At 38.1% G+C, this 27,289-nt stretch overlaps 1 protein-coding gene across 1 annotated transcript in view; it reads right to left on the bottom strand.

Moving 5' to 3' along the window:
- Positions 1–27,289, bottom strand: part of Lancl3 (LanC lantibiotic synthetase component C-like 3 (bacterial)) — a 96,184-nt gene that overhangs the window by 17,469 nt on the left and 51,426 nt on the right. Inside the window, exon 2 of the mRNA XM_013026751.1 lies at positions 174–297. Within this exon, the coding sequence (XP_012882205.1) occupies positions 174–297 (124 nt within the window). The remainder of the gene's footprint in view (positions 1–173; positions 298–27,289) is intronic.

Below are 27,289 nucleotides of genomic sequence, written 5' to 3'. Positions count from 1 at the left end.
GCTCAAGTGGTAGAGAGCTAGCCTTGAGCTGAAGAGCTGAGGGACAGCGCCCAGGCCCAGAGTTTAGACCACACAATCAACAACAACAACAACAACAAAGCTTCTATTCTTTACCTAAGGTTAACATTAGAGATTGCCCCCAGCTACTGGCCTGTATCAACACTTTCACTCACCCAAGTATTCAGTTCCATAGTAAGAATACATCAGAGGGAATGGTTTCCTCTTCTTAATAGCATACTGCTTCCCAGAGTCCAGAATTGCCTGGCAAATTGATTTGATCTGTACTGGAGTCAGCACCTGGATAAGGAAATCAAGAAGCAAAAGTCAAAGTAGAATCTATCATCTGCCTCTAGACATTATGTATTTTCTTGCTTAAAAAGTCTATCAGCAGGGCTTGGAATGTGGCTCAGTGGTAGAACGCTTGCCTTGCATGCCCGAGGCCCTGGGTTCGATTCCTCAGCACCACATAAGCAAAAAGAAAAGACCCGGAAGTGGCACTGTGGCTCAAGTGGTAGAGCGCTAGCCTTGAGCTGAAGAGCTGAGGGACAGTGCCCAGGCCCAGAGTTCAGGCCCCATGACTGGACCCAAAAAAAAAAGTCTATCAGCAGCTGGAAGCCAATAGCTCATACTTGTAATTTTAGCCACTCAGGAGGCTGAGATCTGAGGAGCACAGTTCAAATCCAGCCCAGGAAGGGAAGTCCATAAGACTCTTATCTCTAATTAACCATACAAAAGACAGAAGTGGAGCTGTGGCTCAAGGGGTAGAGTGCTAGCCTTGAGTGGAACAAGCTCAGGGACAGCTCTTAGGCCCTGAATTCAAGTCTTAGCACTGGAACAACACAAAAGTGCATTAGCCGTGTTCCTAGCATCTTTTCCTATATGTACATTAATGCAACTAACTATAATTTCATTGTTTTTTGCCACTGACTTGTTCTTTGATGTCAAGTTTACGTATCCGTTTCAGAAAATTTGTTAGTTTTGAGGTGAAGCACAGATCTTTAATGTTATAGGGTGGTACAAAATGTAAAGGCCACCTTATAGCTGCTAGATCATTAATCCCTGTCACAAGAACAGGAATTTACCCAGAAAAGAACAAGAAGTGGTGCTAATGGATTATACTTAACAAAGCTGTTATTTCTGATACATGCTACAGTACAAGTTTGGCCCAGACACCAGACCTTCAATTTATGTCATTTAGACTGTGCTTATGAAGCCATAATTCTTTGACAAGCTGCAGCATGACAAATTCACAGCAGCCATTTGCATTCCCTGAAACTCACCACACTTCAGTAGAGGCAAGAAAAAACTACTTCTAACATCAAATGACTCTGAATAGAGAGCAGCTAAAATGCAAGAATATGCAGTCTTCCACATTTAGTTCATTCTATCCACAGTTTTAGGAGTATAGATATTAAAATGTTCTCAAGTCTTTAAAACATGATAGAGTTTATTAAGATTCTGCTTGGTTTTGCACTGTTTTCTGCTTCCTGTCTTTCCTCAGGGCAGATTGAATGCTCCTTCTGGCATGCTCAGGGTAACACCAGGCCCCATGCCCAAGTGAAGGATTTACCTCCTGCTATATTAGGTTTTTATATCACCAGGGACCTAGCTGTCAGTTAAGTCTATCTGATAGACCTAACCAGATAAATCTATTGTTTTTAGAAAGTAAAGACTGTGAGATCTCATCATTTTGGAATCTCTCCTGCCTAGCACAGAACATGAGGTTCGGAGGTCACCCTTGGAAATAAAAGAGTGACTAAATAAGTGCAGGTTAACTGGTGTGAAAAGCAAGGAAGGGGGTAAGATTATCCAAAAAGAAATGTTCTCTTTATCTGACTTATGTAACAGTAACCCTTCCATACATTACCTTTTTAATAATAATAAAAAAATTAAAAAACGAAGCTCTCCCCATTCTTTTCTCTTTTTTTGTCAGTCATGGGGCTTGAACTCTGGGTCTGGGCATTGTCCCTCAGCTCTTCAGCTCAAGGCAAGTGCTCTACCACTTGAGCCACAGCACCACTTCTGGGTTTCTGATGCTTAATTGGTGATGAGTCTCATGGACTTTCCTGCCCAGGCTGGCTTCAAACCATGATCCTCAGATCTCAGCTTCATGAGTAGTTAGGATTACAGGCGTGAACCCGGCACCTGGTCCCATTCTTTTCCTTTATTCTCTACCCCCCTCCTTTTCTTTCCTCAACACCTATTTCTTAAGATACTACTCTATTCCAGACGAGCCTTAAACATCTGTTCTAGATGCTGAAAATATGGCAATGAATATAATAGATAAAACCTCTGCTGTCTTCCCCAATGTCCACTAGATTTTGGCTTCTCTCTGAAATTGCATATACCTCATTTTCCTGGCAAGAACTGGCATTAGACCCACCAATTCCTTTTGAAATTAGGTCCTAATTAGTTAAGTCATAACTCAATCCTCTGATGATTTATATAATACTAGAAAGGTATGTCCTCAAATCTAACACTAATTTAGAACAATGATTACTTCAATAGGAAATTGTTGGTAGGTGTGGTCTTTCAGTCCTGTACATCAGCTCAGGCAGGAGGACTGTGAGTTCAAGGCCAGCCTGGAGTACTTAGTGACTCCTTCTCTAAAAGAAAGAAGAAAATTAATTCTGCTAATTATCATAAGGCCCTATACTAGGTAGTGTAGGAAAATTCTGGAAGGAACAGGATGCATTTGCCTTCTATGGGTAATTGACTATCTAGTGATGGAGTTGTTAACAAAAGTTAACAACTGAGCAATAAAAATTCAGGAACCTGAGTTGGAAAGAAACAGTAATATTGATTATCAAATATGGACAACAAAGCACCGCTCAGTTTTCACTAAGATTTTACTTTCTCCTCAGTTTTTAGCTATTCAGAAACAATTATGTCATGACCTTCCATTTAAAAATTTCCATTTATGAACTACCTATATCTGTCTCTTGAATTTATTTCTTCTTTTCTGCTTGCTGTCCCTGAACACCCTGTGTTTCTTTGCATCTTCTCTGTCACATCAAATCTGCCCCAGGTCCTTCTTTAGTCTAATGGCTACCCCACACCAATTCAAATTGCTACTAAAATTTTCATTTACGATCAAAAATACTCTCTCTGCCTTTATTGGAGCAACTTTAATAATAGTCCTACTCTAGGAAATCTTGTATCAGTAATCTGAAATCCACTCCTCCATCCTGAATCTCTCTCCCAAATCTAAGAGCTTTGAAAGGCATGTACTTAATAGGATGATAGTCTGCCTCCATTCCACATGTTTTTGGAAATATACTTTGCTATTTGGCTATATACAGGTCCTGTCTTCCCAATATTGACTTTGAATCCATATAACAGAGGCAATTTTTGTGGTAGGAAACTAGTCACTGAATTTTCAGGGCTCATTTGAATTACTAACATGTTTGCTATCTGACTTTTGTATCCATAATTGAAAATTCACTTATTCTTTCCTTTGGTTGAACATTTATTCATGTTTTTATGCTCATATGTATTTGCCTGCTTGTTTTTTAACCCAGGGGGGAAAAATCAGCTTGTGCAATATGCAGCGCCCTCCTCATTCTTTCCACTCCTAATCCACAGCTCAAATGAGGAATGAGTTTATAAAATATTATTTTAAAACCTCCTCTGGTCATGCATCACATCTTCATGGTTTCCTCTTATCTCTCAAAAACACTGTGAAAAACAAAGAGAAAGCGGCACTTGTTCGCCTGGATAGAGACTGGTTATGCATGCAGTTCTTTATCTCTGGAAACAGACAAGACCTACCCTTGAGTGTATTGATCAGAAAATAAGAATGGAAAATAGTACTTATTAAATGTCTGTTGCAGGGGTGAACAATGTGCCCTTCTTTTTCTCTCTAAACAGAGTGGAGAGAAAAAAAAAAGAAAGGAGGTGAGACGCTGGGATACTAGATAGATTTTGTTCTTGTCTGCTTTCTCCATTTTCTGTGGCAAGCTCTCAGGGATGCAGGGCATGAGCACACTCCCTCCCTCCAAGAACATGGCCTCTTTGCTTTCAAAACACTCGGAGATCACAGTACTAGGAAGGAGGCAGCAGCTTTACCAATACGTGTAGGGGAGGAAAAGTGGCTAGAGGTAGCAGAGGGACTTCCTGACCAGCAGGTCTTTACCAAAACAAGTCCAAATTCCATCTCCTGTATTTGCAGCACCAAAAACCTGTAATATGTTGGTCTTTTGGCTTGATTAGGTTCTTTAAATGTTTCTTTCTACTGAATTAAAATGAAATAAGTGAAAATACAAAGGTCTGTGAAGGCTTGATTTAAATGGTTCTATTAGTTTAATGGAGTCCCTTCACTGATCCTGTGAAATATTTCTAGGGGAATGGTCTCTGAGTATGAAGAAATGAAAAGGCATTATTATAAAGCAAGTGCTATGTTTATTGGTCCCGCCTGAAGGTCATGCTATGACTGAATCATCTCCATGTAGAGAAGAGATGACTTTTACTAAGGGATTGAATACAATGGACCAAGTCACAAAATACTGGTATCTGTTGCAGACCCCTTCCTGAGGCAAGTGTCTCTGTGCACAAGGCCTCTGAAATGGCAGTCATTGCTACCTACATTTCCTTTTCTAGGTTTCTCTGCCCTTCCCCCATCAGTATTGATTGATTCTACTGATAATGGCAAGCAAGTCCTGGGTATACCAGCGTTCCAAGGCATACAGTTGCTGATCAAATTCCTTTTTGCAGCAATCTGAAATTCATGTTCAAAATAATTGAAGCTGTCATCAATCACCACTGATGCTAATGGCAGGTAAGGAAATAAGAGCTGGGGTCCTGGTGCAAACTGGAGTTTAGTGGTAGTTAGCAGGAGATGTGAAGGAGAATGACTGAACAAGCCACCCAAGAATGAGAGTTTAAGATGACTGAGTTAGAAACACTATGAGCAACACTGATATTGAAATAAATTTAGAGACAGGTAGCTTGCTGGTCCTTACAGATCTCTTATTTTCTAGCATCTTGGGGCTACTCCCTTAGGAGTTCTTGTCAAATTTCTACAAGACACATTCTTATTCCTCCTGCCCTCTCTTTCTTTCACTCACTTGAGAAAGTCTCAGAGATTTTTTTCTTTTCTTTTCTTCTCTCTTTTTTTTTTGTCAAAAAGCCTAACTAGAACAGGCATGGAGATAAAACTATACCTATTTTCATTCCTCCACCATCCACATAAACCCACCAACTTCACTACATACCATGCTAGATCTTTTCAGCCCCCAAATAATAAAGATATCTGTATCTAAGGTACATGATAAGGACTCTAGAAAGATCTGTCCTCAAATGTCTGTGAAAATCCCATTAGAAGTATCTGAGATCTGTTCCTCAAAGTGTACTCGGTGGACCAGAAGCCCGAGCATCCCCTAGGAGCCTGGTAGAAATGTAAATTCCCAGGCTTTAACACAGACCCACTGATTTAGAAATAGAATTTTCACAAGACCACCAGGAGTATGCACGTATATTAAAGTTTGAGAAGCACTAGTTTAAAATTATTATTCATAAATTCTTGAAATTTCCTAATCTTAGGTGGAGCCGAGCAACACTGCATATTTGAACTATATGAATCTGACTTTCCACATATTTTTTCCACTTAGGATTTTACCATATTTTTAGCTTCTATAGGAAGGACATACTAGAAGGAACAAAATGTTTACAAGGTTGCTATTGAAGATACCTCTCACGGTTTGCTAGCATCAACATACGAAAGCCTGAGAGATCAGCTCCTCTCATAGTCTACTTCACAAATTAACATTTGTTTGTTTTTATGATAAAGGAACAGCTAGAATTTTAACTTAAACTTGAAAGCAAATGAACAATTATTTAGTTGCAGCAACTCTGGCTATTCTACAGGGTTTTACTTCTTATATTTCTTCTTTCTTTAATTTCTTTATTTTTTTATTTCCTGCTTCCTATTACCCCTTCCTTCCTTCCTTCCTTCTTTCCTTCTTTCCTTCCTTCCTTCTTTCCTTCCTTCCTTCCTTCCTTCCTTCCTTCCTTCCTTCCTTTCTTTCTTTCTTTCGTTCTTTCTTTTCCTCTTTTTATTTTTGAGATAGCTTCTCACTATGTAGCACAGATTGACATTGAGCTCTTTCTGCCTCTCAATTGCTATGTCCATGCCTGTATTACGCTAGAGGATTTTTCTCTGGCATATTTGTTGTAAACCACCGCAATTATTTTTAAGTAGGTAGGATAAATGGGAAGATTTTTTTTACAATATATGGAGTAAGTTTCTTAGAGTGGCAGTTCACTGAATATGAGTTATTAATGTTGTATTAGAACTCCCAATCTAAACTGACAGCCAGTCCTTCCTGAATTTGTAACAACTGTAAGTTGTTTATATTACCCAACTACCAATCACACTAACATGTCCTAAGGGTCCATCTGCAGAAAATACAGAGACATCCTATTGTCACACCAAACTCAGATGTAGTAAAGTAAGAATCTGATCTTAATTAGCCATTTTCCTACCAAGTTTATTTCATCTCAACTCCTTTTTCTTTCAATTTGGTGGTAGCACAGGCTTTTGCTCAAAAAAAAAAAAAAGAAACAAGCTATTTGACTATCAAAGGACATCAAAACAACTTTTGATTTCCATGGACAATAGCTTTGAGCTACAAAAGGATTATATTTAGGATTTCAATTTAATACAGTATAACAGTATGCTTGGAAGATATATAGAATCAGAATGGAGATATGAACTATTTTGTTGCTATTGTTTTGTTTTATTTGGGAGTGTTTTTTTGTTTTAGTCCTGGGGTTAAAATTTATGGGCTTATGGTTGCTAAGGTTGTACTCTACCATATGAGTCACACCTCTAGCTCTGTTTTTGCTGGTTATTTCTGAGATAAGGTCTTACTTTTCTGCCTCCCTTAGCTTCAAACCATGATCCTTCTGCTGTCAGCCTCTTGAGTAGCTAGGTGTGAGCCACAAACTGAGTTCAAACCCTAGTACCACCAAAATAATAAATAAAATAAAATACACACGATGTTTAAGGTGGGAAGAGTTGATTTGGAAAGGAGAGTAAAAGTGAAAAGGCGGTATAGAGTTCCTGGCACCTACTTACCTACCTTGGGGCAAGTCTCACGTATGACTGTTTACAAGTAGTTAGGATTTGTGCACTTTCCTTCCTAGAACTCAGGAAGATGGTAGCCACAGTTGTGTGTCTCTTGCCTCAGAGTATTTATACCAATAAAAGAGATACGAACAAATAGCATGTCCTACAATCTAGGAAACAAATCTTGAGTTACCAGTGGGCACTGAAATAGAGTAAATAACTGTCTTCCACAATAAATTTCTTTTTAAATTTCCCTATGTATTTAAACTTAAAACACTAGAAGCTTTTTTTGTACAAGATCAAATTCACAAGTGGTTAAAAAAAAATTTTTTCTCTTTTTGGAGTTATAGTTCTCTTCAGGCTTACTGGGAAGAGCCATGCCTTTCAGGAAGGAGATTTGCTAAGACCTTGAGAAGACATTAACTTGGAGGAGCAGATTTGAGGAGGAACTTCAGGAAGCAGCAAAAGAACCAAAGAAACAAAATAGGGAAAGTTCCAAGCAAGAACAATTCTTGAGTATTAGGGGTAATGCCGGTGTTGGCACTTTGGGGAAAAAGTGGATTCTTAATAATTAGATGGCTTGGTGCTGGTGGCTCATGACTTATCCTATCTACTCAGGAGGCTCAGATCTGAGTGGGGATCACGTTTGAAGCCAGCCCAGGCAGGAAAGCCCACGAGAAGACTCTTATCTTAAATTAACTACCAAAAATTCAGAAGTAGAGCTGTGGCTGAAAGTCGTGGACTGCTAGCCTTGAACTTGAAAGCTCAGAGACAGTGCCCAGGCCTTGAGTTCAAACCCCAGGAACAGTAAAAAATATGGACATGTGACTCATTTAAGTAATGAAATACAAAGAATTTGTTTAAATACTAACAGTATAGGAGTAAGATGCTAGCAGCAAATATTGGAGATTTCACAAAGGAAAAGGAATATGCATTGTGCTTTGAAGGGTAAAATAGGAAGTAGATATAGTACAGCAGTGGGAAGAGAGGGCATTTAAAGCTACATAATGTTGGGAAATAGCACTGTGTGTAATAGCAGTGCTTCTCAAACCACAATGTACACACAAATGACTTGAGCCTCTTGATAAAAGTTAAGATTCTAATTTTGTATATCTAGGATGGAGCCAAGATTCTGCTTTTAACAAGCCCTTAGATGATACTGAGGTGTATACTGCTGACCATGGACCACATTTGAAGTAGCAAAGGATTATGGAAACAGTAACACAGAAGCTAATTTCAGTAGCATATTTCTCTTGGGAAAAGTGAGAAATTAGAGTGGAGGAGCTAGAAGAAGTTCTTAAGCACAGTTAAGGGGACTATCAGGCAATGCTGTGCCACACTGTAATTTAAATTACTGGGTTATCCAGCTCAGAAAGCAGCAACAATGGGACATATTCTACCAATACATTGTATACAGGAAAATATGTCCCAAATTATACACCCCAGTGGGGAACTGTCTAAGCCAATGGGGCCAGGCTTTGTTATATTCTTAGTCTTCAAATGGGGCATGTATGCTGGTATAGAATGAACAAGTCATTCCATCTGGTTTTTTCCGATGCTCCCGTATCATTATGTACTGGCCAGTGAGAAATGGAAGCAGGTTCTCCAAGTTGATGATCATCCTCCAGCCATTAAAGGAGCTCAACAGGGAATTAAAGTTATGAAAATTTGATCCCTGATACCATTTCACTGCTGTTTCTTTCTTCTTCTCATGTCAAGAAACACAAGCCAAGAAAATACTGAGAACAAAAAATGAAAAACAGGTTTTACCTCATTCTTGCAGACTGACTTCTGGCTTTCAAAACTCCTTAAAAATGACTTGTCACCTACTTTACATCAAGGATCACTAGATGGTTTCATTTTTTCCCCTCTGAGACATCAAAGGTTTCAGAGCCTTAACTTTCCTACAAAAAGAAGATGACAATACTTGTCCCTACCTATATCTTCAGACAAAAAAAAGCAGTTCTCAGCATGTGGTTCTCGTGAACACGGAGGTCACCAGGGGAGCTTTGAACAATTCCCAAACACTGACCACATCCAAACCAAACACACTCTGGTATCTGGACTACTTCAAAACTCCCTTGGTGAAATTACAAAGTAGTCAAGGTTGATGATTACAGACATGAATTTGTGAATAGATCCAATTTTAAAAGGGAAGTAAAATAATAATATGAGGAGGAGCAGGAAGAGGAGGAAGAAGAGGAAGAAAAGGGGATTTGGATATGCATAAATACCTTTTGTGTGAGTCACAAAGGAGTGGAAAGAGAACATCCAATGTATATGTACACCCTTGTGTGAATGGACATGCTGTCAAGCCAGAGGTCCATTGAACATTATTCAGTGTTTTTAATCCCAGGCATCAGTGCAACATTTTGTGGGAGGGTAATTGTACTGGAATAGGAATCAGGAGATCTGGTCTCCCAGATTCCATTTTGACACCACAAGCATAATGAAGTCATCAGACTTCAGTCACCTCATCTGTAAAATAAAGGAGTTATAGTAGAGTCTGCCCACTAAATTAGTGCTTCTTACTAAACACAGTGCCTAAAAATATCACCCAGTAAGCTTGCTAACATAGCTTTCTGGGTCTGGTTCTAAGACATTCTAACTCTGTAACTGTGAAAAGGAATCTGAGGTTTTGCATTTCTAACATGCTGTCAGGTGACTGTGATGCTATTAGTCAAGAAGACACCTAGAAAAAGTAACTCTGTACTAGGTAACCACTAAGGTCCTTCTGAACTTGAAATACTTCAGTATTGTAAGGCATCAGGACAGTATGGCTTTTGAACATAGGGAATATGCACAATATTTTTTTCTTAAACATGGAATCTAGAGTCAGAGATTTGGGTCCTAATCTTGGCCTTCCCACTTTCTAATAGAGCAGATTTAAGCAAGTTACTTTTCTTTTCCATATGTCTTGGATATGTGGCCCCCAAAAAAACTTGGTTCCCAGATGGTAGTGATATTTTGAGGATTCTCAAAAATTTAGGAGTCTTGGCCTAGAGGGAAGGAGTAGGTCATTTGAGGGGCCTTCATTTGGGGACTGTAACATATCCTGTACTCTCAGTCTCTTTCTCTCTCTCTCTCTCTCTTTGCTTCTTGGTCATCATGATGTGACCAACTTTATGACTCTACACCCTCCCTGCCATAATGCTCTGCCACCATGGCCAAGAAGCAATGGAGCCAAGCAAATGATTGAAGCCCTTGGAAAAAATAACTCTTTCCTTCTCCAAGTTGTTCTATCAAGTGTGTTATAAAAAGAAGTTTGACTAAGAAAATTGTTACTAGAAGAGTAAGACCATTACTGTGATTAAATATGACCATGTCTTTTAGAAGCCTTTAAAAATGGTATATGGGAGGATTTTGGAAGTGTTCAGAGATGGGAGATAGAGAAAGCCTGGAATGCTTCAAGTAGAACATAATGGATGATTCCGGTAGGAGTTCAGAAGACCTGAATGCCAAAAGAAATACAGATATTAACGATTGTACTCATAAAGTTTCAGATAGGAACAAGAACTCTATCAGGAAATGGACTCGAGGTCATTCATGTTACATTGTGGCAAAGAATTTGTCCTCATTTTGTTCATGCCCTAATACTTTGTGTGAGACTGAGTGTAAAGGTGATTAATTATTTGGTAGAGAAAATTTCAAGGCAGCCCAGTATTCAGATAGTGTCATGGTTATTGCTGGCTACTGTCAGTGAGATTTTCAGCAAGAATCAACAGCAGAATGTAGAGTAGAAATAACTTGAAAAACTTACAACTAGATTTAAAAGCCTATGTAATGTTGAGACTAAGGAAGATATAGTTTCTGAAGATATAAATGTTATTTAAAAAGTCAAGTATTTTCCATCAGAGAAAAAGGAAAGGTTTATTGAGGTCCCCACAAGAATTGGCCAGAATCCACCCACCGCAGGCTCAAGGCTATGAAAGGTTAAACCTCATTTAAAGGGCATTACTTCCTAGCTAGTCAGGAGGCTGAGATTTGAGGATCACAGAAGCCAGTCCTGGGCAGAAAAGGCCATAAAACTCTTATCTCCATTAATTACCATAAAAGCTAGAAGTGGAGCTGTGGCTCAAATAATAGAGCTCTAACCTTGAGTAAAAAGGCTCAGGGACAGTGTATAGGCCCTGAGTTCAAGCCCTAATATCAGCACGACAACCCCAAAACAACAAACAGAAGACATTAAGAAAGGAGCTGAGTGTGGAAAGTAAGGTATGTGGTGAGGACATGCTCACACAAGGACACCTGGGATAATGGTTCCCCAGGTTCAACTTTTCAGGCAACTAAAAAGGCCTAACTTTTGACTGAGATGGTAGTCCATTTTGGAGCCATTCACATGATGTTGAGTTTTCAAGCATGTGGAATGCAAGAATTATGGGTCGCCACAAAGATTTTAAAGAAGGACCTGGAGACTAGGCAGTATGTGGCAGGGTCAGAATCCCTACAGGTAGTCCATGAGCAGGCAATACAAGTACATGGATGTAAGTTCCACACTCAAAAATCCTAGGACAAACAGGTGCCTTTGGCTCACACCTATAAATCCTCACTACTCAGGAGGCTGAGATCTGAACAACAGAATCTAAAGCCAGCCCATGCAGGAAAGTCCATGAAATTTTACCTGTAATTAAACATGAACAAGTCAGAAGTGGATCTGTGGCTCAAGTGGTAGAGCACTACTAGCCTTGAGCAAAAAACTCAGGAACAGCAAGTAGGCTCTGAGTTCAGAACCTGGCATTAAAAAAATAAAACTATGGAAGGGATAAATGAAAACACTGGGACTTGTGGAAATCATTGAGTATCTCTATCATAAACAGGACCACCTGTCTTCAAACTCTTGCTATCAGAGAAAATTAATTCCTTTTTTAAAAAAAGCACTGTTGGGGGGGGGCTATTGCAAACAAAGTTGTTTTCCTGATTTCAGTCTCTCTTTTTTCATTGTTGGCATACAGAAAAGCTATTGATTATTGTGGGTTAATTTTTTTCCTTTTTTTTTAATTGTGAAAATACTGTACAGAGGGGTTACAATTACATGGGCAAGGTAATGAGTACATTTCTTATCAAGCATTGTAGCCTCCTCCTTTGTTTCCCCTTCCCATCCTTTCCCATCCTCCCCCCACCCCCACCCAATCCTCCCCCCCACCAAAGTTGTAAAGTTCATTTTCGACATAATAACTTGTACATCTCATTGCTGCAATGGGTCCACCTGTATCCCTATTTAAGCGATTTGTTTTTTCCCTTCCCCTCCACAGATTATACTGAAATCAAATACAGTGAAAGCAGAGGTTATAATGTGGGGGAGAGACATACAAAGCAACAAAGAAATCATCTTATAAATGTGTTAGAAACAATCCCATGAAAGAAAAAAACATTTGAATACATATCTTAGGGTTCATTTGTGGGTTAATTTCATACCCTGCTACTTTGCCAACGTTTCAAATCAGCTCAAGTAACTTGGGAGAGGAATCTAAAGGGTTTTTTAAAATACAGGATCATGTCATCTGCAAAAAGGGATAGTTTTACTTCTTCTTTCCCTATTTGGATCCCGTTCATGTTTATCTCTTGCCTTATTTTTCTTGCTAGGAATTCCAGTATTATATTGAAGAGAAGTAAAGAGAATGGACATCCTTGTCTCTCTGGTGGGAATGTAAACATGTTCACCCACTCTGGAAAGCAGTGTGTAGATTCCTCAAAAGACTAAGCATAAGGTAGGTGCTGGTGGCTCATGCCTGTAATCCTAGCTACTCAGGAGGCTGAGATCTGAGGATCGCAGTTCAAAGCTAGCCTGGGCAGGAAACTCAGTGGCGTTGTGGCTCAAGTGGTAGAGTGCTCTCCTTGAGCTGAAGAGCACAGGGGGAGAGCCCAAGCCCAGAGTTCAAGCCCCACAACCAACAAAATAAATCAATAAATAAATAAATAAATAAATAAGACTAAACATAGAGCTTCCGTACTGATCCAGAAATCCCATTCCTGGGCATTTACCCAAATTACCACACACCAGCCATCAGCTCAACCATGCTCACTGCAGCATTGTTTACCATAGCTAAGATATGGAATCAACCCAGATGCCCCTCAGTAGATGAATGGATCAAGAAAATGTGATATATAAACACAATGGAATTCTTCTATCCTTCCATCAGAAAAAGTGACATTGCCCTATTTATAAGGAAATAGAAAGACTTGGACAAAATTATATCAAGCGAAGTAAGCCAGACCAAGAAAAATACAAGTTTTTTTTTTGTTTCCCACATTTGAAGTAAATAGAATGTACCTACAAATCTATAAGTAAACCCAATGGGTAGTAAAAGACAAATAATTACACTTGGACATGACTAATTAAACAGGACTCTAAATATTCACACAGTGAGACCAAAGGAGGATATTCTTAGGAGAGGATCACCAGGGCTCAATAGCTATGTGCATATGACCATATAAAATGATGCATATCGAAATGGAGATGAGAGGTTTTTATTGTGGTATTTGAGGTTCTTTTCCTGTTGTGCTGTTGCTAGTTGTGGGGCTTGAACTTAAGGCCTGAGTGCTGTCCCTAAGCCTCTTTGTGCTCAAGGCTAACACTCTACCACTTTGAGCCACAGCGCCACTTCTTGTTATTGAGTGGTTAATTGCAGATAAGAGTCTTACAAGGACATTTCTGCCTGAACCACGATCTTCCCAGCCTCCAGAGTAGCTAGGATTACAGGCCACAGGAGCCCAGCTTGCAGGTTTTATTTTTTCTCTTCTGTTTTTTCCCCCCTTTTGTTGTTTTTGATTTCTGTACCCTTTGTCTTGTATGTAAGTTTATCTGATTTGGAGAGAGGAAGAGGAAGCACAGAAATGGTGGGACAAAAGGTGAATTAATCCAGCAGTCATACTCACTAGACAGACACTATGTTGGAAACAAACTATACAACTTGGTGGGGGGAGAGGGTGAAACTGGGAGAAAATGAGGGAGAGTGAGACACTGTTCATAAAGAAACTTACTCATTACCTGATTTATGTAATAATGACCCCTTTGTACACCACCTTTACAAGTTTTTAAAAAGTCACTGTTCATGAGGTTACTAACAGCCTAACTCCCATCAACTGGGCAGACATAATAAAGTACTAACCTAACAACACTGCAAACATTCATCTCCCTATCAAGCAATTTTTGTCCATGTGTACCTCTGTTTCCACAGAAACCTCTATCTCTGGTGCTCTTTAATGTGAAGCTGCCTGCCTGAGTGGGCAAATTCAAATGCAGTTTTTCTAGTTCTGTCTGCATTTGTGATTGATTTGTCTCATTAATTGCTATCCCAGAGCCCAGGGAGAAAGAATGGAAAACACAATGTCACCATTGCTTCCATTGTCCACAGTGACACATGTAGTCAGGGACAATGGACACTGTCCAATCTACCACCATGATAGTGGATCCTCAAATCCTGAAAGCCACTTTGGGAAGACAGAAAAGGAGACCAGTGGGAGGCTTAGCAACACATGCTGAGAAGCAATTATCTTGTTTTCCAGGAAATGCTGTCCCCTCAACTTCAGAGACTGTATTATGTGCAACCTATTCTGTCATCTTAGAGAACTATTCACAAAAGAAAATGGTCTTAGATGAACAATACCTGAACAATTTGCAACATTTTAAAGCTCAATAGCACTTTTGCCTGGATGTTTTGAACAAAGCCCACTGAAAGGGTTTCTTTTGCTATGCTTTTGATGTGTGCCTGTGGGAGTGATAGATTCCCTAAAGGTCAGAAGGGGAGGGTAGAGTCTTTAAAACTGCTTAGGTTTTTGTTCTTTTTTTTCCTCTAGTACCTTAATATACATTTGAATAAATGCTTATCTTTCATTAGAAGTGTTATGTATTTGTTTAGCAGTGAATGATGGTTTTACTATACAAAGTGAAACCCAAAGCCACCAGAAAGGAGGAGTGTGAGGGCACCTATAGTTGGGAGATTTATTTTGGGCTTTTAATTGTATCTCCCTGAGCCAACCATTTAATCTCTTCACTATATTGTCTTCATCTATAAAATGAAGTGGCTGACCTTGTAATTTCTCAGGTCTTTTCAGGGTCAAGATAACACACACACACACACACACACACACACACACACACACACACACACACATTTCATTCCTCCTTGTTTATTGATTTAAGAAGTGTAAGAATTCCATTCTTTGTGATAATAGACAAAGTACTTTTATTATGCTGATATTCTATATTCCATTATTTGTTTTTTTCCTTTCATGCTATTGTTTCTAACATATTTATAAAATGATTTCTTTGTTTCTTTGTATGTCCCTCCCCCATGGTATAACCCCTCCTTTCACTATTTGATGTTGGTATAATTTGTGGAGGGGAAGGGAAAAAACAAATCATTTAACTAGGGATACAGGTGGACCTGTTGCAACAATGAGATGTACAAGTCGTTATGTCGAAAAACGAACTTCACAACTTTGGTGGGGGGAGAGGATTGGGTGGGGGGAGGTGGGGTGTATGGGAAGGGATGGGAAAGGGAAACAAAGAGGAGGCAACAATGCTTGATAAGAAATGTACTCATTATCTTGCCCATGTCATTGTAACTTCTCTGTACGGTATTCTCACAATAAAAATAAATAAATAAATAAATGGGTTTAACTAGATCTTTAGGATCAGATAGCATGACTTTTTTGCATGTGTTCCAGTACTGGAGCTTGAACTCAGGGCTTCACTCTGTCACTTAGCTTTAGTTGCTCAAGGGTGAAGCTCTACCACATGAGCCATGGCTCCACTGCCGGCTTTTTGATCATTAATTTGAGATGAGTGTCACAGACTTTTCTGCCTGGGTTGGCTTCAAACCAATATCCTCAGACCTCAGTCTTCTGAGTTGCTAGGACGACAGGTGTAAGCCCAGCTTAGAATCACTTTCTATATAAATGACACATTGAAAAAGGAGATTTGACATGACCTGAGCTTGAAGATACATTGATGTCTCTGCCACCATTAATCCTTAACGGGAGGGGGGAGGGGAAGGGAAGGGCAGCCATTATGAACAATAGTACCATTGAGGTTGGTTTCAGTTTTCAGGTTTGCCTAAAAGAGAAAGGAGTAGAAAATCCCAAGAAGCTATCTCTGGTTGCAGAAGAGAGGTTTGGAATTAGTTGATACCTTCACTTTGTTAAAAGCAGGAAGCTCTCCAAAGTTTACACCTTAGATTTGAGTTTTTGCAAAGTTCAAGTGGTTACTTTGAATGAAATTAACTTGGAAGGCTCTGGTCCTTAGAAAAATCAGGATTTATAGCCCTGTAAATGATTTAGATAAAGGTTTATTGTATGAATGCTTACTAAGCTCTGCTATGGCTACCTAAGGAACATCAATGAGCAAAAGAAAGAAAAATCCCTACTATCATGATTAAATTAATGTTCTGAATAAATTAATATTCCACCCCATACTTTATTTCCCCAAATATCATATTTTGCTAGTCTTTAATAAGTTATTATTATTTTGATGGGGCTGTCCCTATAAAGAAATCAATATTAAGTGAATCTCATTTTGCCCAGGCAAAGTTTAACAGGAAATAAAACTCATTTTTGAATGAGTTTGAATGAAGACTCCAATGTTTGAATGAAGGCATTCACTAGAATTTTAAGTATGTCCATAAGAAATAAGTAAACAGCTACTATAGTCATAATTAAGTGGAAAGTTAATACAATGGAATCCTACTGAGAGACCAAAATTTGGGATAGGAGTGGTAGGACTGAACACTCACCAAAAAAATCTCCATTTGTGATGCTGGAACACAGACATTGCTTTACAGAGCTTTGCATTGCAAATCTAGTGCTATTTGGTATTGCAAATAGCACAGGTGGTCAGAGAAGGAACACAATATTATTATGTGGTTCACATAGCATGGTTGGATTTATTCCTGGTCACAGATTATACTTGTAATTATAAGCCTAATATTCAGGTACCCTCTTTGTAAATTTGCCTTGTTACTGTTACACAAGATACTACTGACCACTTACTACTTTTTAAATGAGCAAAAAGATGCTTCTCTGATACTGAGAGGGTAGCATCAGGCTTAATATGTAAAGGGTATTAAATATGTAAATAGTTAAGATAGTTGCATGTAAGTAGTTATGAAGAAGCATTTGCAAAAATAACTCTTAATTTATTTTATGAAGGAACAACTCAAGACAAAATTTATCTAGGTATATGTGTGTGTGGGCACGCCTGTAATCCTAGCTACTTGGGAAACTGAGATCTGAGGATCATGGCTCAAAGACAGCCAGACTTTTCATAAGACTCTTATCTCCAATTAACCACCAAAAAAGTCAGAAGTGGACCTGTGGTTCAAGTGGTAGAGTGCTAGCTTTGAGCACAAAAGCTCAGGGACAGCACCCAGGCCCTGCATTCAAGCCCCAGGACCTACACACACACACATACACACACACACAAACACACACACACACACACACACACACACACACACACACACACATATACACGAAGAAAACTCCCAAAAGCTCCCAATGTCCATCAACCGGAAAGCATCTAAGTAAATTGTGGTGTATTCATACAATATATTGTTGCTTAGCAATACAAACGGCATGAATTTCTGATAATGCAACAATATAGGTGGATTTTAAGAATATATTGAGAAAAAGAAGCCAGACAGAAAAAAGCACTTGCTATATGGTTCTATTTATATGAGGTTCAAAGAACAGGGAAAATCAAACTATGCTAAATGATGTCAGAAAACTGTTACCTCATTGAGTCTGTGTGTGGGTATTTGTGTGAATGGTACTGATTGGGATAAAGGAAACTTATGGATTAACGGAAATGTTCAGTATTCTTTTTTTTCTTTGTAATATGAGAAATGTAATGAATACATGAACTGTGCAGTTAAATCATTAAGGATTTTATATTTTTGCTAAGTATAAATTATACTTCAACTTTAAGCAAACAAAAATAAATCAGGGAGGGCTGGGAAGGTGGCTCAGTGGTAGAGCACTTGCCTTGCATGCCTGAGGCCCTGGGTTCCATTCCTCAGCACCACATAAGCAAAAAAAAAAAAGCTGTAAGTGGTGCTGTGGCTCAAGTGGTAGAGCGCTAGCCTTGAGCTGAAGAGCTGAGGGACAGCGCCCAGGACCAGAGTTCAGGCCCCACAACCGGACCCCCCCCAAAAAATCAGGGTATTGAATAGCATATCTATCAATGGTAGAACAAATTCTTTGCCTGTTAATGCATTTTGTTTAAGTGTGAAAGTAAATTGGCTGTAAGCAGGAGGCACCAACTTTACCAGCTAACCCAAGGAGGACACTTCCTATAACTTTGTGTGAGATAGAAAAAGCTGTGCTCTCTTCTAACCGGATGAATCACATTAAAATGTACATTGTTTACCTGCTTAGCAAGCAAAAGGTCCTGAGTTCAAACGCCAGTTCCATAAAAAATATGTACATTACTTTTTGGCTAACGCAGGCCTAGGCTGGGGCTTAGTGACCAGAACATAGGAAGTAAGACTTCATTTCCCTTGCCCTTTTTACTCTTATGCATTTCCCAACCTTGCCATCCACTCAGGGCCACCCTGATATCTGAAAAGAAGTTAAAAAAGGTTTTCATTTCTTAAAAACTTGTTCTTTTTTCTTTACTTTTCTGTGACTGAAGGAGACCTAGCTTTATACTATAACATATATATATATATATAATATATATAGTATAGATACTATAAATAACACATACGTAGTATATATAACATATACTATAATGTGTACACACACACACACACACATACACACACACATCTCCCAACATTTAACATGCCCCTCAGTTGAGCTACACTGAAGACCAACTAGAATCACTAAAACACAATTTAAAATTCCTTATAAATCTGATTGGTTCACCTAAATCATGGATTTAGCCGACTGCTAAACAGAGATTGGTTCAACTGAACAGAGATTCCAAGATCCAGAGAAGGCGTAGGGCAATATTCACCGAGAAATGGGGTTATTTTTAGTTGTGCACTCAACCTCAGAAAGGTTTAGTATATTTGTATCAGGAGCATTTAGAAAACTTGACTTTCAGTGACTTATTCAAATAACACATCATTTGTTTTGTTATATAGAAAGTTATCTATAAGAGACTACTGATATTATTTAGTGACTTGTGATATCAGAATCAGTATGATGAAATTCTGTTTTCCTTCCCTCATCTTAAGCATCAGACACAAAATAGTTGCTTCAGTTCCAGATACACAAAAGCATCTACACAAAAGCACGAAGAAATAAAGAAGGGCAGCACAAGCCATATGTATTCTCTTATTGGCAAAAGCAAAAAGCTTCCCAGAAGTCTCAAGCCGACTTACACTGGCACATCATTGACAGATCTGTTCAATATGGCTACATATGTCAAAGATTAGGAGTTGAATAATCGGGTAATCATCAGAATGTCTTACTAGGCCAGATACAGTTTAGATTCCTTCAGTAAGGACAATATGGAAAATAGAGCTATGGTCAGTACTGAACAATGTTCACAGGGAACTTTAGAAATTCATATTCTCTGAAAATTTATATTAGCCATTCATAATTATTGAACACAGGTGATAGAAGGCACATTTAATTATTTTTATTGATTTTTTCTCATCACACACTAAGACACCATATATTCAATTTTGCACTCTACTACTTAGGATCTTTTGACAAGGATTTGCACTCTATTTCAAAAGCCATCCGGCAAGTAATTGGTCAAGATAGATTTCTCAGCTCCCAGACTATCTAACTAAATGCATTTTCAACCAAATAATACAGGATTACAGGAAGCATGTATAAAAGATGCTCAGCTTTCTCCAAATATAATGCTACTTCAGAAGTGATCTGATGTTCATTATTTCAATATATTCCAGTAGATTACCATTCCTTTTAAAATCTGTGCTTGAAGTGCTAAACAGATGCAAGAGATGGAGTTTTTAAGTTGTCAAGTACAGATAGTCTTCACCTTTAAAAGGAAATAAGTGGAACTAGATGGCTTCTAGGCACCCCTTCATGCCTGATATTATACTCTAAATGGACTGCAATCACAGGCTCTCCCAATCATGAGGAACATTTTCAAGAATTGAGTCTAGATTAGTGTTGCTTTGAAATCAAGAATCGCTGCATTCTATGTGATGAGAAAAAAATACCATGGGGAAAAAAAAAGAATGTGTCCACTCATATGGTAATGGAGAAATTCAAATCATTTACCTGGCTTTTATCTATAATAAATAAGATTATGTTGAAATACAATTACTGATCCTCTTATATATTTAAACATTTACCATTGGCATATTAAGGAGGGCAAGCCATGATAGTGTTTGGAGAGGTTTAGATATTTGTTTTCAGAACATGTATTAATATTATAGCTGACTTATCATTCATGTTAATCTTGTTCTTACTTTAACTCATAGTCTAACTTAAAAGTCTAATGAAAAAAGAGACTGTGGGGATCCATTTTTATGAGCACAATGTACTCAATGTAGTCAGTCGATGACAACTGGAGTTCCTGGAGATCTATTTATAAGTCAGTATGAAATGAAGTCCTAAATGTCTGAAGTTAAAAGTGATATTAATTAGTTCTTGGACAAGATACTTTTCCCATCTGGATCTCCATTTTCTCATGCATAAAAAATGGAGACATTCAAGGACCTTAAAGTCTTTTACTTGCTTTAAAGTTCTAAGTTTTTGCTATTCTTAAAGAAGATGAAAGTCTGTTCTGATGATATAAAGCCTTTGTTTCCAGCTCCGAAAGTCTTCACGTGCATAAGACTCTGACACATCTTTTAATTTTATGAGGGTTCCCAGTATTTTACTAATAAGTCCCTGCATGTGAGTGTGTGTGTGTGTGTGTGTGTGTGTGTGTGTGTGTGCCAACATCAGGACTTGAATTTAGGGCATGAGCACTGTCAATTCGTTTTGTACTGTCAATTCGTTTTTCATTCAGGGCTGGCTTTCTACTACTTGCTTGACCACAGCTCCACTTCCAGTTTTTCTGTGGTTAATTAAAGATAAGAGTCTCATGGGCTTTCCTGTTTGGGTTGGCCTTGAGCTGAATCCTCAGATCTCACACTCCTGAGGAGCTAGGATTATAGGCATGAGCCACTAGTGCCCTTTTAATTTTTATGCGATTTATTATTAAATCCTAGAGTTACAAGATCAGTACAAAATTCTATATATAATTTCTTATAATCAATTTTAGACACATTTTTGCCACCTTTGGATTATCACTCTCTTTGAGAAGAAGAAGCATTTCAAGGTAAATTTTAAATTACCTGGATATACTTCAATGTATAGTTCCCATAAACAAGAGAACATTCTCTTACCTAATTACACTGCAACTATCAAAATTAAGAAATTTTCCATTGGTATAATATTATTACTTGACAGTTTACCTTTAAATTGTTTCAATAATTTCGCTAGTATCCCTTAAAGCTATTTCATTTTCTACCATAGGAACCAGTCCAGGACCACACATTTAATTTAATTGTCATGTCTCTTTAGACTTACTAACTTGGAACAGATCCTAAGTTCTTTTTCCTTTGACTTTGAAATTTCTGAAGAGTACAAGCAATTTTATTTATAAGAGGCTCCTTGGTTTGGATGTTCCTCATAATGAGATTCAGCTTACACATTTGAGGCATGAAGACCCTAAAGTGATGTCCTGTTCTTTACAGAATGTGATATTGAGAAGGTCATGATATTTGATATTTGAGCCATATTGGTGACATTTTTGTTTTTAAAGGAAAAGGCTAGTTTTTAAGTTGAATATAGCTTGAGCGAGAGCTATAACTATCCTGCATCTGCCACTGCTGAAGATTCACTGCATTTCCCCCCCCCCCCCCCACTGGTTCAGCAGAGTTGTTGTGTCATCAAGTTGAGCCTGGACACATCACAGCTGCGAGGGACTGGAATTTAGGATTTGGGGCCAAAGATAACCAGTTAATCCATTCAGAATACTACAAAAAGCAAATAAGTCAGCCAAGTCAGTGGAGGGGCAGACAGGTAAGTGCCGGAAGTCAAAGTCCATGAGGTCAAAGACAGACTGCGCTAGTCAACAAGATCTTAAGTTCTGATTTCAGGGCAGGGGTTGTGGGCTCAGTGCCCAGTGCTATAAAGCCAATGGGTGGAGCTGGCCCTCAGCCCATGGGTGTTAGTCACAGACAGCGGAATATGAGTTCCCAGCTATGGCACAGTCTCAGGAGCTAGCACTATCACACATGCCTTGGGGTTGGCATTACCATATGCTTTCCCCTTGTCTAAATCACTGCTGCTCAAATTGTCATGTACATACCAATTTCTTTCTTGTTGAAGTGCAGTATCTGATCCAGTAGGCCTTGTTTGTAGCTGAAAATTAGTGCATTACTAAAAAGTCCCTGGGTGATGCCAGTGGTACTGTTTGAGGCCAGTCTTTGAGTTTCAAGGCTGTAGAAGAGGATCATTTTGGATTGAAAGCATCACCATCACGTACACTGGAGTCTGGATTTCTATGAGACCTATCTATGCCATTACATAGATGGATGCATCTTTGAATCTCAATTCAGAATTCAGTGAGTACCCTACTAAAACATTTACATATAAAATGCGACACTAAAAGGATGGAAAAGTAGGCAGAGTAGACAGACATGGCATACTGCCAAGCCATAAGTGAAACTCCATAAATTTTAAGCAATTAATAGTGCAGTTATTTTTACAACTCATATGATACCTTGTTTCTATAGACTTGAGAATGAACATTTTCTGAGTGGCTTCCTGTAACAGGAAGTGTTGGCTTTGCAACCACCTTCATTTTTTCTATGGGAAATGATAGTCTATGTAGAAAACATAACAAACCTAGTGACTCAGGATAATTTTCCTTTAGCAAACACCTTTAAATAGACCCATCACAACCTTCCCATAATACTCCCAGATATTCTAAAAGTGCAAGGGCATTATTCATAGGAAACAAGAACCTGGTTGTTATTAACAATTCCCATTCTGGCAAATTCTTTAAAAATCTGTGCTCTTTGTAAAGCCCTGTCTTGAAAGAGAGTAAGACTGATGTACCTCCATGACAGGCAAATTCAGGACACAGTAGCAGAAACACTATATGAAAAGGCAGTCCAGCAATGCAGCAAATTGTTCAATACACTCACTTGCAGTTAATAGGAAGCTATCTTTAAGGCTTGAGAACAAAGATACTGTCTTATTCCAGCAGAGGGAGCCTGTGAAGCAGGCAAAATCAGCCCTAAAATATCAATATTCATAGGATCTTGCCAGAATGCATCAGGGTCATTTGCCCCCATGCCAAGAAAAGAAAAAAAATATGGAAGCTTGAAAGCATGACAATGACCTTAAACTAATAATTTTTCAGTGTGGAGGTTCTCAAAGGATGTTAGTTTCTGTCAATTTTGTAAGTCTACAGTTGAACTACTACTAGTACTCATAATGAACATTAGCACTTGACTAATTAAATTAGGAAGGCTTGTGGCATGATTATATATACTATTTTAATAAATTTCCATATTGAAATTCCAGTATATAGAGTATATCTAACCCATCAAAGCAAGACACCAGTCATTGGGCCTTTTCACTGCCATCTGTCACTCTACCACTTGAGCCATAACTCCTTATTCACATTTTTGAAAATAAAAACTGCAGTGTAAAAGCAAAAAATGCTGAAATAAATCTATCTTATTGACCCTGCTATACACACACACACACACACACACACTCACACTCACATACACATGCATACACACATATATAAATAGATATATAAAGAGGGACACCTGCACACCTATATTTACTGAAACACGATCCACAATAGTCAAACAATAGAATCATACTAAGTACCCAACAGTGAATGAATGAATAAAGAAAATATGGTATACACACACAATGAGATATTACTCAACAATAAAGAAGAATGAAATTATGCCATTTGTAGGAAATTGGGTGGAACTGGAGATCAAGATATTGAGTGAAATAAGCCAAGCTCTAAAAGCCATATATTGCATATCTTCCCTCACAGGTGGTCTAAAGTGATATAAATAACAATAGTGGGACTTGGGTGCCAAAAGGGGTATTATTAGAGGGCAGGGAAATGGAGAGGGTACAGGGTGGTGAAGGGGCTCAAGATATGTTACATTTACACGTGCAGAAATTTCATAGAGAACCTATCGAATATTGTGAGCTTTTTGAGGTGTGTGTGTGTGTGTGTCTGTGTGTGTGTGTGTGTGTGTGTGTGTGTAAGGGTTTGAATTCAAGGCTTCAAGCTCTTACTCAGCTTTCTTGCTTATGGCTGGTGCTCTACCACTTGAGCTATACCTCCAGTCTGGCTTTCTGCTGGTTAATTGGTAATCCCCCAAGCTGGCCTCCTGAGTAGCTTAAGATGACAGGTGTGCCCTATATGCCTGGCTCCAAATTTGTTTGTAAATGAGAAGGAGGAAGAAGGAGGCTAAGGAAATATATAGTGCTATGGTTTGGCTCATCTCTTGGAGCCTCTGCCTCATTCCTGAGAAGAATATGATTAACAATGAACAAAGGTCCAAGGAGAAAACACACAAGGAGGTACTTGAATCCACACAAAATCTGCACATAAATGAAGAAAATAAATCATTATTGTTATAATAAAACCCCTGAGATTTAGAGATATTTCTTATGTATTTTCAAAGAACTAATGAAGATGTTTTGAAGTTCACTTAGTTCCACTTGGCTATTAATTGCAGACTCCAAATGAATGAAATAATACAGGAAAACTTCCATTCGTAACCTCTCAGGGGTTCCTGCACATGATACTGCATGTTAGCTACTACAGCCAAAAAGCTCTTCTAAGAGTTTTCTATGACGTGCCTCTCTCTCTTCTTCCCTAAGCCTGACTGGTATAAGATATAGCAGAGTATGGAAGCAGCTGAATGATGGTGAAATCTCACATGCAAATTTCAGGAAAGTGTGAACATGAGCTGATACACTTGTTGGGGTTACTCTAGACATTTAGCACAGTAAAGACATAAAAAGGGTGCTCCTTAACACCACTGTGACCCCCACCATTGGTACCCAACTGTTGCAGTAAAGTGCAGTATGATTGTTTATCCCTCACAAGCAGCATGTCAGAGAATCTTTTGGAAGAGTGAAGCATATACTACACGTACTGCTAAGTAAACATATATAAATAATGCATCTAAATGAGTATCTAAAGAAATACTAAGTAAATGTATCTAAAATTAGATGTACAATGACTGATGGGATACTTGTCTCTTGTTCTCATGGAATTTAAAGTAATTTCAATGGTATTATTTCTAGAATAGTGTACTAGAATGAAATTATTCACAGATAAATAAAATATTTAAGCTTTAAATGAGTAATCATAAAAATGTACTTATTACATTACTTATGTAACTGTACCTCTTTGGTACATCACCTTGAAAAAAAAGATTGTAGGTAGAGTGCTAGCCTTGAGCTGAAGAGCTGAGGGACAGCGACCAGGCCCAGAGTTCAGGCCCCACGACTGGACCCAAAAAAAAAGAAAAAAAGAAAAAAAAGATTGTAGTAGAAGAGAACCAAGGAAAGGATTCAGGCACTAGAAAATATGTAACAGGTTATATTAATTAAACTTTTACAAACTAATTAGACAAAGCAACAATTCAGTGGAAAATGGAAAAGAACTAGAGCAACAGATTTCATATAATGATATGTAAAATACTTAAACATATGCAGTGATTATCTCCATTCATAATTAGAAAATGCAAATTAAAATAAGATATTGTTATTTGAGCAGAATAACAGAAATGGACAGGTTAAATTGATAACAAAGGCAATTGGTAGGGAAATAGGAGCTTTGTTGAGGAAGGTCACAAATGGCCTTAATAATTCCCAGTAATGTTTTTTCCCAGATACAAAAAGATGCTAACTCACTTCAGTGTTTTATGTCACGGAAAACTAGAAGCAATTCAAATGACCATTAATGCAATTCTCGTTCAATGAAATGTGTTGCATTTGTATGGAAAGAAATATTGTTCAGCCACGAAAGGAATAAAGTAGATCTGTATCTTTGGATATGGAAAGTTCCCCAACATATATAACCAAATAAAAATAAGACAAGGTGTATACAGGGTATCTTTCATGCTCCATTCATTCACACATGAATGCATATAGATATTTTTAGAATGTTCCTGGGAAGATTCAGAAGAGCAGATAAAATGGGTTGCCTATGCAAATAAGAACTAGAGACTGGGATTCTAAGCCAGAGGAAGATTACCTTTCATTGTTTGTATTTCTGTACACTTGGATGTGTCTTTAATTTCTGCTTTTACCAAGTGCATGCAATACTTTTTTTGTTGCTGAAACCCAGGAACAAAACATGCAATACTTTAAAAAATAAAAATTTATTTAATTAAATAAGTCATATAATAAACAAATGACTGAACAGTCTGAAAGGTTCTCAGAAAGAATAAAACCAAATCTAATAGACTTCATATTATTCTTGAAAAATCAATGCTTTTAAAATAACAACTTTTAAAAGAAGCCAAAAAATAAATTAAATAACAACTTGTTTTCAAATAATGATCTAGTGAGTAGACTGTGGAAGACAGAATTTTCAAGGACTATTGAATTTCACACAGTAGACAGAGAATGACCTGAAAAGCAAACTAATGTCAGTTTTTCAATTTGTAAGGGAAGTAGGGCTATTTACATAACTCTGAGGACACAGGAAAGAAAATGTCTGCATTATTTTCATGGCTCATAAAGAGAGAAGACCCTCAATTCACCCCTATGGAATGAGTAATTCAGGAGAATTAAAGTATTTCTCAGGCACTGAGCCATTATGAAATTTCAAAGCAGTAACTTCTTGTTGAATTAGAAAATAAATAAATAAACCCACAACATTCATGCTGTCCTTCAAATAAAGTGGAAATAAACGTACTGGGCTTTCATGGGGGTGAAATGAACATTTTCATTACCCATCAATCAATGAAAGGCATGCAATGAATTTTTTTGTCCTTGAACAAACTAATGGACAGAGAAGCACTGTTGTTGATGGTATATGGGTATGCCTTATGTACAGTTTTGGGGACAGCATTAGGATTTAATCTGGTGCTGTACTGAAGTTAAAGTATAGGCAGTTGCAGAAGGGAGAAACTAGAGAAGGCTTTCACAAGACTTATTTCAAGAAGATTTGCTTTAGAAGGGTATCCAAGTAGGTAAAATGTCATGAGCAAAAGCCATTATTACTGGTGGATCACTAGC

Source organism: Dipodomys ordii, unplaced genomic scaffold, assembly GCF_000151885.1.
Source record: "Dipodomys ordii isolate 6190 unplaced genomic scaffold, Dord_2.0 Scaffold96, whole genome shotgun sequence".
In the NCBI taxonomy this organism is placed as follows: domain Eukaryota; kingdom Metazoa; phylum Chordata; class Mammalia; order Rodentia; family Heteromyidae; genus Dipodomys; species Dipodomys ordii.
This window is presented reverse-complemented; position numbering and strand designations above follow the sequence as displayed.